Below are 15814 nucleotides of genomic sequence, written 5' to 3' on the forward strand. Positions count from 1 at the left end.
CAAAATGATTAATCGCCTGATTTTCGCCTGCAGCACTTTCTTCATAATTTAAATAAAATAATGTATATATTAATGTGATAAACAAAATATCTAAAAATGATGTTATGGGATTTGTTACAATAAAGCACTTGAATATTGGAGCAACGTTTTTAGAACATATCTTTGAAATAAAAAGTATACTTCCGGGAACAAAAAGCGTCTGCTGTCAAATGCTCAGGTGTGCCGGAGCGGGTTTCAGTAAGTTTTGGGTAAGTTTCAGTCTATGCTGTCTAAGTTTTGTTTTAGCTTGATTTGCTAATGCAAGAGCAGATACTTTGCATTGCTATTTTCATGCATGAAAATGCATATCTTTTGACCCAACACTTACCGCTTGATACCCGGTAAGATGTTTGCCAGTGAGTGGCAGATTTGAGCAGACTTGAATGAAAACGAGGAGATTTAGGGCGTGGCAGGTCTACCCATAGGATATTTTACTGTTCCTTGGTAACCCATCGGATTCATAGAAAAATTCAGTGTTTCTGTTCTAGATTTGTTTTATAGTTCGTATACCACTCCATTGTGCAAATCTTATGCAGCAACACACATTCTAATGTCAGCGCCTTATTAAGTTATTTTTCCTGTCGTCGGATTAGGTGTATGCTTTGCTGACGTCCTGTGTGATGTGTTTTCGGACGGCAGTGTTTATTTCTACTATAACGAGGCAAGTTGCCTCACATACATAATGTAAATATGCAGATTGTGACTTTTGTTGAATATAAACTTCTTCAAATAATCTAGTGACATGTGTATTATATAATCAAGAAAATGAAAAATTTTCTTAAGCGTCTGAAAACCAACAACACTGGAATATATTTGACAGTGCTTGATTTTCTCCATATCAAAGTTGTAGTTTGTATTTCAATGAATACTCTGTCAAATAGGCCTCAAATTGTGTACACAGAGGTAAAGTGAATGCTATTGCTAATTAGATATTTTCATAAAACATATTTACAAGCAGTGTATCCTCTTATTATGTTTTCAGACATGTACAAAATTTCATTGATATCTTTCTATTCACATAAATGACCTGAAAACATCTCACTAACATTTATAAAATGAAACCTTTTCCTAAACACAACATTTATCATTCAAGAGTAAACCATGCAGTCCATAAAAGTACAACGTCAGAAAACCTATGATCTGACAAGATCAAACTGGTTGTCTGAGGTGGTAATAGTAGAAATGATGGACACATACACTGCATGCTTTTTATTTTTATCATCAGGTGTGTTTTGTACGGCTGATCTTTGTTTGTGTGAAATTTTGTGAAATACTTGTAGTTCCAGATAATGACAGGATCAATAAAAATTAGCAATAAACACAACTATTAAATGAAGTGGAACTAGAGGTTATTAATTATGAAACTACAATAAGTATGACTGCAAATGTGTTGTTAAACATATTCACGTATCTTTGTAAGTGTGACTCAGAATGAGCACAATTCAAACTAAACAATCCTTTGGGGTTTCAGTATGAAAATTTAATAGTACATTTTGAGTGGTTGGATTTGACCCTTTAATTTCTTTGTTTTTGTTCTGTTTTCTGTTTCCCACGCACAGACATGTTTAACAGGCAAGAGTGAATGAAGAGATACAGTATCTTCATTCAAGCTAGTGTTCAGTGTGAAGTAGTAATTATATACAGTAGCTGCACGCATGTGCAGATGGCTGTTCGGATTTTGCAAGTCACCCTTGCTCCAGGGTCTTACAAATGTAAAGCAGTCATTTCTTTTATCTGATTCTCCCAATGGCTGGTTTGGTGATTCTTCAAACAGACTCTAACCTTGTTACCAACTGAAGCATGACGTCCAGCCAAACAGATTTGGAGATAAAGAGTACTGGTTACTGTGGTCTTAATTAACCAAGCTTAACATGACAATGCATTTTTGTTCATCAGTTGATAGCTGAAAGAATATTGATTCATGCTCAGTATATGAATGAAAGTATCGATTCCTCTATAGTGCACCATCATATTTCATGGCATTTCATGTTGAGACATGTTTTTGACAATATCCTTTTTCCGACATCTAAAGTATTCATGAAATATCATGAATTATTCATACAAACACTGGGATCAACAAAAAGGTCTTATCCAAGTTGCCGAAAGCTCATTTCATTTCTAGCTTTGTTTCAATATTAATCTGCTCACAAGTTCTTCAGAATCCAGGTTTTTGACTGAATAGTATATGATTCTCTGCCCTAAACTTGTAAATTTCATGTTTGTAACAGTTTCTTTGTTTCTGTAACAGAGCAGCAATTATCAAATTTCCATTATTAATTATAAATCCACAAAAAGTATATATTAGGTTGACACAATCGGAAAATATATATATTAATTTCAGCCTATTCAGTAACAGTTTATATACAAATGATAGCCTTTGGTACAAAGAACCATCTCTAACATTCAAACATATATAAAGTTTGTCTTACACAGTAATTGGTTGTTTCTTCATAAATCGTAGCCTTTGGTAACAGGAACCCATCTCTCATACACCCTATTCAATAGAAGCTAATATCTACATAGTATACTAAATATCCTTGATCTGTTTTTATAAGTAAAGTTGTAATTATGTATAAAAGAATAACATTTAGCTAATACTTCAATTTAGGCTCATTGCGATCAAGCCTCCTACAAACATGTTGACTGTAATATCATAATCTCCTTCCAAGCAGATTCAGAGTGGATTAAGTGCTCCACTGTAGTCATTTCATTACTGTAGGACACACCCCATTATGTAGGAATAGCCAACCACATTCTTTTTATTGTGGTAAATTAAGTCAATTGTGTTAAGACACTTATACTAATGTTAGCTCTTCACCTCAATCCCGAGGGTTGTACTGACTCTTTGTGGCTTCCCCCAGCTATATTAAGAACTGTATATTGTTCATGTTGAAATATGATTGTAATTAGACATTTGTTAATTTGGATCCCAATGTTTTCCACTTCAGAACCTAAATGTCTGTAGATAATGATGAGTATTGGTTATTTACATGATAGAATATTTAAAAGAAAGTTTTTTTCAGTGATAATGCCATCAGTGACTTCCTGAAAACATTCCATAGGTTTAAATAAATGTTTTCACTTAGTACCTTTGCAGACTTTAGAGAAGAATATTCAGTAAAACAAGTGGAATCATTTATAGCGACCTGCAAACCTTTCCATGGCTGCTAATATAGACATGAAATGATGCTTTATGTTGATTTATATTTATGGAAAGTTAGTTTTATCAAATTTAGTTAAGATGTCTGTTAATTAGTGACTTTCTCAACCTGCATTATAAGATATTGATTACAGCTGACTATCTAGGTCAGTTGATGCCAGTGGCACACATGACTCAGCAAGAACTTATGACACAGTTTCAGTTAAGATAGCATTCATGTTGCTATTTGACATATCTGTGTGAGCTCACTGAATGTCTTAGGCTCTCCAGTTTGGTGCTCAGGTAAGGCAAGACAGTATTTTTGTCATGTGTTAGTCTTGAGAGTACCAAGACAGAATAGATTGTTATACTCTTTAAAGAGGCTAGATGACAATTGTTGTCATTTGCAGGGTGAAAGATAAAGTCATCAGAAACATGTACCCCAATTGCTAATTCAAACATTTTTTATCTATGTTTTAATTGTGAAAACAGTTTCTGTTTTCTGAGCTTTGGCCATTATGCATATTCCACTGGAACTCATATGACCTTTCCGCTCATGACGTCATGTGCCAAATACAGTGGCAATTATACTACTTCTTACATTTATTGTTATGTATTTTGTCCAGTTATGCACACCGGCATCAGTAATGTGTGCTGTGAAAGTCCTTCTAAGATTATGACAAGGAATATACATTTTCAGGGAATAACTTATCTGCATTGCTTATGTACATGTATTATTTCCACTTGATCAGGCTGGGATCAAACATGGTAACTTGAAACGCTATGAATGAGAACTATGGTCCTATTTGTTTTTTTTTTCATAAAAATAATTTCAGGGGATTTTTTGTAGCAGATAATTTCTATTTTCCCCCATCTGCAGCATAAGCAGCATTTTTTAAAAATCCCACACACCCTGCAGTCACCAACTAAAGGAGCTGCAACCACATTTCAAAAACATATTTTGTAAGGGACTGGTCATTTATTTATAGCAATGGGTATACTGGTTGGATGGTATCACAATTAGTTGACAAATAGTATTGTTGTTAAAATGATATTGTCTATTTTAAAATTATTTAAACATCAACTATGACCAAGTGGTGCTTCCGTCTCACTTAATTCTTTTTCATCTTCACTGAAAAATTGACTTACAAGATGTATAATCGGATTGTATAACCAACTTTTTTGCTTGGTTAGCTGGCAATTAGGAGTCTGATTTTGTGCTCGCAGGTTCGAATCCCAGATGTGACTCAACCAAAAAAGTACTAGAATTTGTGCTTTACGAAAACAGTGTAATCTCAAATGTAACATATGGTCCACTGTTAAGTTGTGAAGTAAAAAAGAAAAAGCCATCATCAACAGGCACATATCACGCGTCATGTCATGTGATACCTCCTTTGCCCACTATTTTCATAGTGTCTTGCTTTCTCCACTGAAGATCAGAAATACAAACTATAAATGTTTATGACTGAATTAGCCTTCCATAGATTCTTGAACCTAAGATTGTCAAGATATGACAAGGAAAACGTTCTGCATGTGCAACTCCATTTCCCCACCATCTGAATCTTGAAAATCCCTGTGAAGCCTAGTACACCAAGGAAGATAACTCATCTCATCACAGTCAAATGTGCCTAAAGTCATGGGCTGGTCAAAGAGATGCAACTCTTTTTGTACTGTTAAAATCAGTTTTACTCTACCCTGAAACAATACACTATGTTGGTATGAATCATCATCAGAATCACTAAATAGCTAATTGTCGTGACAATCTGATTGAGCAGAAGTAAAATGGTGACCTAGCTAAATCTTTGTTCCTACCATAATCCAAAATAGTTTTAACTAGTGAGTGAGCAAAGTTCTGTGACTCTTTTAGTAGCATTCCAACAAAATCAAGGTAGGGGACCCGTGTTGGGACCTAGTAAGGGTCTCTGGCTTAAGAAGTAAGCCCTTTGACCACTAGAATACCCTACCACCTCTAGTTGTTTGGGTTCTATTTTAAATGTATTAAGTAGGACATTATGGAGATGTGCATGAATATGGTCAGAAAGAGGCAGTATGATGCAGGAAATGTCATGGTTTGCTGGCATTTGTGGACAAATAAAAAAAAAATAGAATGGATGCATGTCTCTTTGTTCCTTGGAGGTCCATTTATGAGTGAATGAACAATATTTGAGGACTTCTTGAAAACACTTGGAATTATCCATAAAATCTGAGAGCATTTGCAAAATAGGATATCTGTATCAGCAGCCATGATGTTTCTGGGCTAACTCTTGTCCATTCTGGAGCAGAATCCAGCTAAAGAAGCGACAAGAACTATTCCAGTTGTTATTCATAACATTTGTCTTGTAATATCAAGACATATGACATTAGGAACAGCTTCATACCTTGTAACCATATACTAACTCAGCCTGGCTCTCCAATCTCACAGCTGTCTAACCAACAAGTTACCTCACTGCAATTTATTTTTTTGTTTTTGTTTTTTTAATTGTATTCATTTCCCATCTGCATTGTACATTACATTTTAGAACAAATGCAATTATTGCATGCTACAATGTAAAGTTCTTTCAAGCATGTAGTACAACACTTTTCAATAAATACACATGTTACACTTTACTATATAGAAATCCTGCACAGTTACAATGATCATGACATTTTTATTGCATAGCCAATATATGACAGGATATACAATAGGTATAGTCTTTTCATTCACTTGGCCAACAAAGGACACAAGTCTTCATTGTTAATTATCCGCCTACCACTACAGGGATACAGACACGAGTGTGCTACATGCATTAACTGCATGTGTTGTCACTTCATATGGGGAATTGGTGGCCAGGCTTCGGAGGCCAGGTTGCTACACCAATTAGCATGGTTGACAGCAGACAGATATAAAACAAACAAAACAGTGATTCTACAGTAGGATGTATGTATATATTATTTTTGTAAATGTCGAGTTCTTTATATTGTTATAAAGATACATCAAGGATACATGATATTGGAAAAGTATATCAAAGGTCGGTGAGTGAGTGAATTTGGTTTTACACTGCACTCAGCCATATGCAGCAGTCTGTTAATCACATACTGAAAACTAATAATCTGGACCAGTCAGTCCACTGATCAACTGCATGAGCATTGATGACCATTATTGGGATACAATGACATGTCAACGAAGTCAGTGAGCCTGACCACCCCATCCTGTTAGTCACCTCTTATGACAAGCATGAGGTACTGAAGATCAGTTCTAACCTGGATCTTCATGGGTAGTGTATGAAAGGAAGATCAAAAAGTATAAAATTGTGTTCCCATTTAACATTTGAAAAGGCTATATATGTTTTGGATTTTGAATAATCTTGTATTTCCCACTGAAAATATTAAAAAATTGGCTTTATAACTTTTAAGCTTATTTCATACGGTGTATACTTAACAATTAGAAAGATGACCCAAGTAAATTATTGTTGTTACCTTTCAAATCAAATACAGTTTTTTCCCGAGAAAAGTTAATATTTTCCCTCAGATAATAGGTCAAGCAAACTGGATACCTCCTTCCATATGCTCACAGTATATGGACATTGTATAATGTATAATATAGCGTTGTTTCAGGAGTGTATTTACAGAATGAGTACAAGGGAGAATCTGCATATTTCATTAAACACAACTTGTATTTGGTCATGTAAATATTATAAGTATTCTAAAATGAAACCACTTTAGCTGTTTGCCTTTTGTGCATGTATTTGCCGTTATAAATGTCAAATTGTCTTGGCTATAATGTTGTTTGCTGTTACCTGAAACTGACACATGTGGAAGGTATTTGTCTGCAAGGCTGAGGCACATGTTACACAACAAAAGTTGTTCACTCGTCATGAGGGGGACGTTGGCTAATGGATGGCGGGCTCAGGGAAGGTAAACATCAAGGGTACATCAACCCATGGGCCTAAAAAAAACCATCACAAAACAAAAACCCATGGGCCTCAAGGGACCAGTGAACAATGTATTTATCTTACCAAAAATCTCAGTGTTAATTTTGTACTGTTTGAAGCATGTGTATTGGCTCTTAATAACATGATGTACCTAACAAATTCCCACAGTTTGGTATTTCTAGCAGGTAACATCACAAATTATATGTTTATTAGTTCGCTTTTGAGCCAAATGGACTATACTGTGTATTACAAGGCTCATTGACAAGCCAGAACTTCAGACTGCTGCCACATTACTTCAGGGACCCATTGAATATATGTGAAAGTGATTGACTTGATACAGGCCTACAGGTGAAAAGTAGCAGATGATATGTAGTGCTGTGGAGTATGTATACCGGGTACCTGTGTTAGAGGAATAACCACACATAGTATCCATGAATCATGCCCAGAACACAAATCACCATAGTGTTTCCACAAATGTATATATGCCATTTCATTTAAGTGAGTTTGCAGTAAACACACTATAGTTTATGCTCTCATTATGTGCCCAATGACAATGCTCTTTGTCAATCAGTAAACAGAATATAGTTTATACTCTCATTATGTGCCCAACGACAATGCTCTTTGTCAACCAGTAAACAGACTATAGTTTATACTGCCCTCATGGTCACATCAACAATGCTCTCTGTTACTACCAGTAAAGGTCTATAATTTAAAGTCTCATTATGATCACATCAACAACGCTATCCGTCATTACCAGTAAACACACCAGTGTTTGTACTGTCATTATGGTCACATTTACAATGCTGTCCGTCACTACCAATGAAGCACTATAGTTTATACTGTCATTATCTTCACATTAACAATGCTGTCTGTCACTACCAGCAAAGCACTATAGTTTATAATCTCATTATGGTCACATTAACAACAATATCCATCACTACCAGTAAAGCACTATAGTTTATACTCTCATTATGTTCACATTAACAATGCTGTCCATCACTACCAGTAAAGCACTATAGTTTATAATCTCATTATGGTCACATTTACAATGCTGTCCGTCACTACCAGTAAAGCACTATAGTTTATACTCTCATTATGTTCACATTAACAATGCTGTCCATCACTACCAGCAAAGCACTATAGTTTATACTCTCATTATGGTCACATTAACAACAATATCCATCACTACCAGTAAAGCACTATAGTTTATACTCTCATTATGTTCACATTAACAATGCTGTCCATCACTACCAGTAAAGCACTATAGTTTATACTCTCATTATGGTCACATTAACAACAATATCCATCACTACCAGTAAAGCACTATAGTTTATACTCTCATTATGTTCACATTAACAATGCTGTCCATCACTACCAGTGGAGCACTATAGTTTATAATCTCATTATGGTCACATTAACAACAATATCCATCACTACCAGTAAAGCACTATAGTTTATACTCTCATTATGTTCACATTAACAATGCTGTCCATCACTACCAGTGGAGCACTATAGTTTATAATCTCATTATGGTCACATTAACAATGCTGTCCATCACTACCAGTAAAGCACTATAGTTTATACTGTCATCATGGTCACATCAACAATGCTCTCTGTCTCCACTGATTTTGATTACATTCCCTTAAAACAAACAAAGCTCGACAGTCCGTCGTACGTTCCAGTATTCATTTCTTTGATGCAACAAATGTTTGAGAATAGCAATAACGACTAAGTTAGCCTCTTTACCTATGTGGTTAATTATTATCAGCATTCATTTATCATCAGCATTCATTTTGTGCACATAACTATTGTGTATGTTTTTGTGAATTTTGTATATATTCATTTTGAGGCCTTTTTTTATACAAAAAGAATTTCCTCTGGGATAATAAAATGATCTTATCTTGTCTTATCTTATCTTATCTTATCTTATCTTATCGGTCTGTCAGAAAATGACAACCAAGTATCATAATGTTAAAATAAGTTTGGATGCGTGAAGAAATGGTCTCTTCTCCAAACAGATTTGACACTGGAAACTTAATATGTGTTCTGGGCACAGTTCACTGTGGATATTGTGTGTGGCTGTTTCTACAGATGATGATTCACCGGATGAAAGAGCAAGAATTAGCTTTGAAAGTTCAAATAAAGAATAGTTGTTATCCATATATTATGAATCTGAGGTTGTATTATTTGTTACAGCAGGCAAGATGGACAAAGCCATGTTTCTGATGGGACTTCACTATGTTATTAACTTGGAATCATTTCCTCTGTTCTGCATCTACCTCCTCATGATATTCCTCTCAGGTTACTGGCAGAAATGGACAAAACCACTGAATCTCAAACCGGTAAGTAAATCACACGTATCATTGATGGATGAAAGTGATTTGCTTGTGCTGAATGTAAATGTCAGATAGCAGCAACAATAATAGGTTGGATTTAGAGGCTTCTGTTCGATAATCTTTTCTCATTCTTAAAATGATGTTTGGATATTTTCTATTTTTCTAAATATGAAGCCATACAACAGGAATAATAATACATATTCCTGAGTCATTCTCAAATTTCATGCTTATTTCATTTAGGCAAAAGTTATTAATTTTGTTTTCTTCTTTTCCTTTGAAATGTTATTGATTATGTTCATAGTATTCTGAATATGCAAAACATAAATCAGGCAAGCTTAACGACATTTCATTTTTTTTATTTTACCCCTATACTCCAACATAGAGGTACGAATGCTATGAGAAGTAATTTATAGAGGATACTAAACGACCTTCCGTGTAATACCATTTTTATTAAACGAGTTAATGATCTGGTATCAAATGAGCGAAAGTGAGTTTGATACTAAATCTTTAACGAGTTTAGTAAAAATGATATTTCACAGAAGCGAATTTAGTATTCTGTTTATTACTCGCCAACATAAATTGACAGAAACTGCCGTGAAATTCCCTACTGTGTGAGGACTCTCAGCTCTCCGCGAGTCAAGCAAGGTCTAGTAAAATTGCGACATCGGCATTAGCATTGTGACGTCACAACTTTGAACCATTTTGATGTCATACGTCAAGTGGTATTACACTAGTGCAATATTGCCATAAAAATATTACACTGCAGTATCTTCCATGGCGAGTAACAAATACTGGTACTCATACTCAGATATGAAATAAAGAGTTTATTACATGAGAATTTTCCTTTTGCCAATCATATCATCCCGAGACTACTGTATCAGGTAGGACTGATATGACTGGCAAACATACAGCCAGATTAGTAATACATCTTAATAAATGTATCTCAAACAACCAAACAATTAATACATACTCATCCAACAGGATGTTTATTTCATGCTCATAAAATCAGACTTGTAATATTTCCTTACACAAACATCTCTTTTCAGCTAAGTCCATCATGTACCTATATATTCATTTACAATATTCATATATATTAGATATGTGTCACTCTCAGATAGTTATGCAGTCTTATAATGTCTCCGCCAGCTGCTGATCCTTCACAACTTCATCTGCTGCATGACCAGTATGTACACCCTGTACGGCTTCATCCGTGGAGTCTACAAAAGCGGCCATCTGTACTCCAAGGAAATAACAGAAGAACTGCGCTTTGTCTTCTGGATATACTACATAACCAAGATCATTGAACTAATGGACACAGTGTTCATGGTCCTCCGACATCGTCGGCGCCAGATCTCCTTCCTCCACGTCTACCACCACTCCAGCATGCTGCTACTCAGTAACCTTGGCTACTTATATTTCCCCTACCCGTGCATCGCTGTTTTCCTATCCCTCAACTCCCTGGTTCATGTGGTTTTGTACTTCTACTATGGTCTTACTGCCGTTGTACCGAACAACCCTCCTCAATGGAGGAAGCAACTTACACAGATGCAGATTATTCAATTTCTTATTGATTTTGTTGTAGCATTTTATGGATTTGTGTACCATAATTTTTGTATTTATAGCCTTTTTTATGGAATAACCATGACCTCTCTATTTTCCAACTTCTATTATCAGGCTTATATTCGAAAGCGAAAACAGCCCGAAGAAAAGATCAAGTCAAACTGATGTGTGTTTGTTCATGGTACTGCCAGAGTAAATGTAAAGAAGATACTCTCCATTTTCCATTATCCTGAGTGAAAGTGGTGTTTTCGAGCATTTAAAGTATTTTACACATCACATTTCTGTACAGTGCAGGTTTTGATCGTAACATCTAGATATAATTGTGACATTAACAGGCTCAGATTATGTTTAATGAAGGCCAGATGGTGGAAGATTATCAGCACCCAATGATATAAGATAAGTCGTGAAAGTTGGTTTCAACATTTAATGAGCCTAAATTAATGCAGATTTTCCACTCTCAGGAATAATCTTATCAGTGTTTCATAATGATACTCATTACATAGAGCATGTGTGGCACATTTTAGTTTTTATTCCTGCAGTGAGTGACTGAGTAGCAATATTCCAGCATTATCATGGTAAGGACATCAGAAATCGGCTTCTCACATTGTACCTGTATTTGGGAAACTGAACTGGGGTCTTCTGCGTAATGAACAAATGCTGTGACCATTAGACTACAAGACTGCCCAGCCGTTCTTGCCGTCAGAGATTGAAATATATTTTTATCACACTGGATCGTGCTGGGTTTTTTTAACAATGCAGTTTGGATATCTTTACACTATGTGTGCAAGAGTATATGAGACGCTGGTTGATGTTAACTTTTCAGGTCTCAGGGAAGGGGTCAGTGAGTCAGTGAGTGAGTTTAGTTTTACGCTGAACTCAGCAATATTCCAGCTATATGGCGGCGGTTGGTAAATAATCGAGTCTGGACCAGACAATCCAGTGATCAACAACATGAGCATTGATCTGCGAAACTTGGAACCGATGACATGAGTCAACCAAGTCAGCGAGCGAGCCTGACCACCTGATCCTGTTAGTCACCTCTTACAACAAGCATAGTCGGCTTTTATGGCAAGCATGAGTTGCTGAAGACCTATTCTACCCCGGACCTTCACGGGTCGGAAGGGGTCCGATTCAAGTGCACTGTCATCAGTGGCTCCAGTTATATGGATCGATGCTGATGATGTCAATAATTGGATTGTCTGGTCCAGACTCTATTATTTACAGACCAACACCATATCGGTGGAATATTGTTGAGTGTGGTATTAAATAAATGAACAAACTGGCAAAAGTTATCGGTAATAAATGTGAACTGTATGAAAGTCATGTGGGCTTTTGCTCATTTTAAAAGTATTCTCAGTATATATGAGTGCTTGCATATCACATCAATTTATGCAGACCTTTTGTATGCTTCTTTTCCATTCTTGAAGATATTTGTGATAAACAGTTATGCATGGAGAGCAGCAATAAGAGAGCTCTTACTTATTAAATGTCAGTGAAACATTCCATTGAACTGGCCTTATCATCTAAAGAACAATTTTACAAGTTCTCTGAAGTGTATGTTCACTACTCCGAAGTAGTTTCAACACCACTTGATTCTGTCATGTTCCTGCCTCAGTGTGTTGTCTGAAATGTTTATTCATGATCTTGTTGATTATTTATATATTATGGACATATTTGTTTTATTTAGATGCCTTTGTTCTTTTGTGACAGAGTGGACAGCATTGATTGTATAGAGCACATCGGCACTTTACTTGAGACTTGTATTTTGTGGGATATATGATGTGGGCAAAATCAAAGACTTAAACCATGTGATCTCTGGGCAAACAAAAGCAGTAAGTTCTTCTTGATCTAGATTTTCACTGGGTCTGAAAATTGTGTTTGACTTACTAAAGTACAAGTGCTATGAAAATACTTATTCTTCTGAAAAAGAATAAATACACAATGTCATTTAGAAAGTGGTCAAATGTAATATGTTATATTGGGGATTACACTTCCTCAGTAAAGCACAGATTCCCTGTGGAAGCGATGGAGACTGAGTGGGTTAGACAGATGACTTTGTGTGCAGGTGAGTAAGTGCCTACCTCAGATCCTGGATGGGACTCAACCAAAGAAAATCTTGTACTTAACAGGTAAAGTGTAATCCCAAATGTAACTAATGTTACTGCTGTAAAGGTCACTGAAATACTGGCAACTTTACATACGAAATACAGCAATGATACTCATATCAATAGCCATCACTATCAAAAAGCCATTTCATGCTTGTTTCATATTTAGCAACCATCATGCATGTGTGTAAGCAAACTTTTTTGTCTAGTTTATATCAGTGTGCTTTTCAGTCTCATCCATGTTTATAAAGTTGGATAAAACATCTGAGTGCTTCAAGTTAGTATGCAAATAGTTATTGACACAGTTCGCAAGAGTTGTCATACAATTTTGTGAGTTTTTATACATACATATCTTTTCTAAGTGATTGTTGTTTGAACTGCATAAAATTTGGTCTTAAATTATTCATTTTGTATATTTTTATACTGTAATAGTGTTATGTACATTATTTACTTTCATATTTACCTCTGATCTTGTTGATTACAACTGATTAAGGTTGACTTTGGAGGGTATGATACTGAACAATATTTCCAACCAACTTAATCAATGTCACCTGAACAATCAGGCATAGTACTTTTCAGATGTTTATGTTCCTAAGATAGTGTAGCATATTCTATTAGTCGTGATATCTGTGTGGATCTTGATGTGTACCCTTAAATACTCAGTACCACATTCAGTTAGTAATTGGTATTTGCTCATCTTGTATATGTGCTAGAATCATCCATGTATTTCACATATATTTTGACAATTTTTTTTTTTTCAAATATTATATTATACCTGGACAATTTTGGTCTGTGACCTTTAGTATTTTCCAATCTTTCCATGATATTTTTTTAAATAAAAGTTCAACTGCAGTGACTGTTGTTTTCTATTTCACTTGATGTACTAGTACATGTATGATCAAATATACTTCTCCACTTTGATATTGATCTTTCCTTGTTGCCCAGTCCACAAGACGTTTGTGATATTCTCCTAAAAAAAAGTAGAGGAACCAGAAGTGTCAATTTGGATAGGAAGTATAAGTGTTTACAAACGTTTCAGCATTACCATTCTCTTTATCAGCACCCCCAAACACAAGACGGGGTAGTGATGCATGGGGTGTCATTCTTCATTTTCACAGTTATTGTAGAGCAGGAAATATAGTGTTAGGTTCCGTCTGTCCGCCCATACGTCTGTACATACGAATTGGAATATTTTAAGAACCGTTGGCTATCTTTTCATAATTGGTCAGGTTTGGTTTGGTGACCTTTACCTTCATTTCAAGGTCACAAGGGGTGTTTAAGGTACTACTCTTGTAAGTGAGATATCTCAAGAACTGTTCACTGTTCATTTTCTTCATATTCAACACCAAACTTTATATGGGGAAGGTGCAGGGCCCAGTCGATTTCGGTGATCTTCACATAATGATCAAGGTCCTGGCGACACTTTGAAGATTTCAACATGTTAACCTGCATGTTAAGCTATGTTAAGAGCTGATTTTCTTCATATTCAACACCATGCTTTAACTAAGGAAGGTGCAGGGCCCATACACTCGATTTTGGCGACCTTCACAAAAGTTTCAAGGCCACAATGACACTTTGAAGATTTCATCTCGTTGACTAGCATGCCGTCAGGGAGATACCTCAAGAACCATGACTGGATCTTCTTCATATTTGATGTCAAGCTTTATCTAGGGAAGGCACAAGGTCCTGTCGATTTGGGTGACCTTCACTCAAGTTTCAAGGTCATGGTTACACTTTGAAGATTTCACTTTGTTAACCTCAATGTTAAGGTAGTTGGCAAGATATCACAAGAAACATTCACTAGATATTTTTTCATATTTGACACCAAGCTTCATCTGATGAAGGCGCAGGACTCATTCAGTTTTGGTGAGCTTCACATAATTTTCAAGGTCACTGCAACACTGATGATTTCAGCATATCGACTTGAATTCACCGGATTTACATCACAGACTTTCAATACGTCCCTTGAATGTTTTTCAATAAGCAATTTCTTTAGTACAGCTTTTGCATATTTCATATACAATGAAATTCATGTCACTGTCAACGTCAGACTTGAAAACATCCCTGTGTTGGAACAACTACAGAGCAAGATATCAAGAGAGGTCGACTGGTCATATTTTTTTTTTAGATTTAGCTTCATCTTAAATTTCATTACTTTTTAATTTTGATTTGATAGCGTGCAAAGTTCATGGATACATGCGCAATATATTTGGACTATTATGTTTTACAAATCAAAATCAATATGCAGCGGAGAGAGTTCCGGTGTTCCTGGCACAGTCAGGCTGGTAAGGTTCATCAGCTCAGTGCCCTTGCCCTCTCTATAGGCAGCCAAGACAGTGAATGGAACTTCTCACAGAAAACGCAGACTAGTCGAAACTACCATGAACTTTCCGGAGAAAATGTAGACTTCTCAACACCTCAGCCATCTGCATTACCCAGAGTCAGAAGGTCCGTGTTCCGGGTGCAGAACCCGTTCACTCTTCTGATCTGCGCCAAGAGAGCAGGAGGTATCGAAGCAAGGGCACCGAGAACAATGAGGTGTAAAGAGGATTTAGTTCCGAGTAGCAAATGTTCCGTTTCGGAATATATTAGTGAAAACAAATACATGTACAATGAAAATGTCGCAGAAAACGAAAAAAGTAAAGGAGGGCTAAGTGTTTCATGTTTCGATGAAGCTTCGAAGCAATATGCATTGGATGAGATCAAGGCTGGTCTGCTCCAATG

General features: G+C 35.9%; 1 protein-coding gene across 1 annotated transcript; it reads left to right on the top strand.

The window, feature by feature from the left end:
* Positions 1-195: 195 nt before the first annotated feature.
* Positions 196-13942, top strand: LOC137283678 (very long chain fatty acid elongase 5-like). The gene is made up of 3 exons (XM_067815324.1): positions 196-241; positions 9286-9431; positions 10572-13942. The coding sequence occupies exons 2-3, from the start codon at positions 9294-9296 to the stop codon at positions 11148-11150; spliced, it is 717 nt and encodes a 238-aa protein (XP_067671425.1). The 5' UTR covers positions 196-241; positions 9286-9293; the 3' UTR covers positions 11151-13942.
* The last annotated feature ends 1872 nt before the right edge of the window (positions 13943-15814 follow it).

Source organism: Haliotis asinina, chromosome 5 (genome assembly GCF_037392515.1).
Source record: "Haliotis asinina isolate JCU_RB_2024 chromosome 5, JCU_Hal_asi_v2, whole genome shotgun sequence".
Taxonomy (NCBI): domain Eukaryota; kingdom Metazoa; phylum Mollusca; class Gastropoda; order Lepetellida; family Haliotidae; genus Haliotis; species Haliotis asinina.

Bases quoted from the DNA above. Each gene is read 5' to 3' on its own strand.
- LOC137283678 (XM_067815324.1), top strand. From the start codon at position 9,294: ATGGACAAAGCCATGTTTCTGATGGGACTTCACTATGTTATTAACTTG. The intron at 9,432-10,571 runs GTAAGTAAATCA...TGTCTCCGCCAG, and splicing joins AACCACTGAATCTCAAACCG to CTGCTGATCCTTCACAACTT.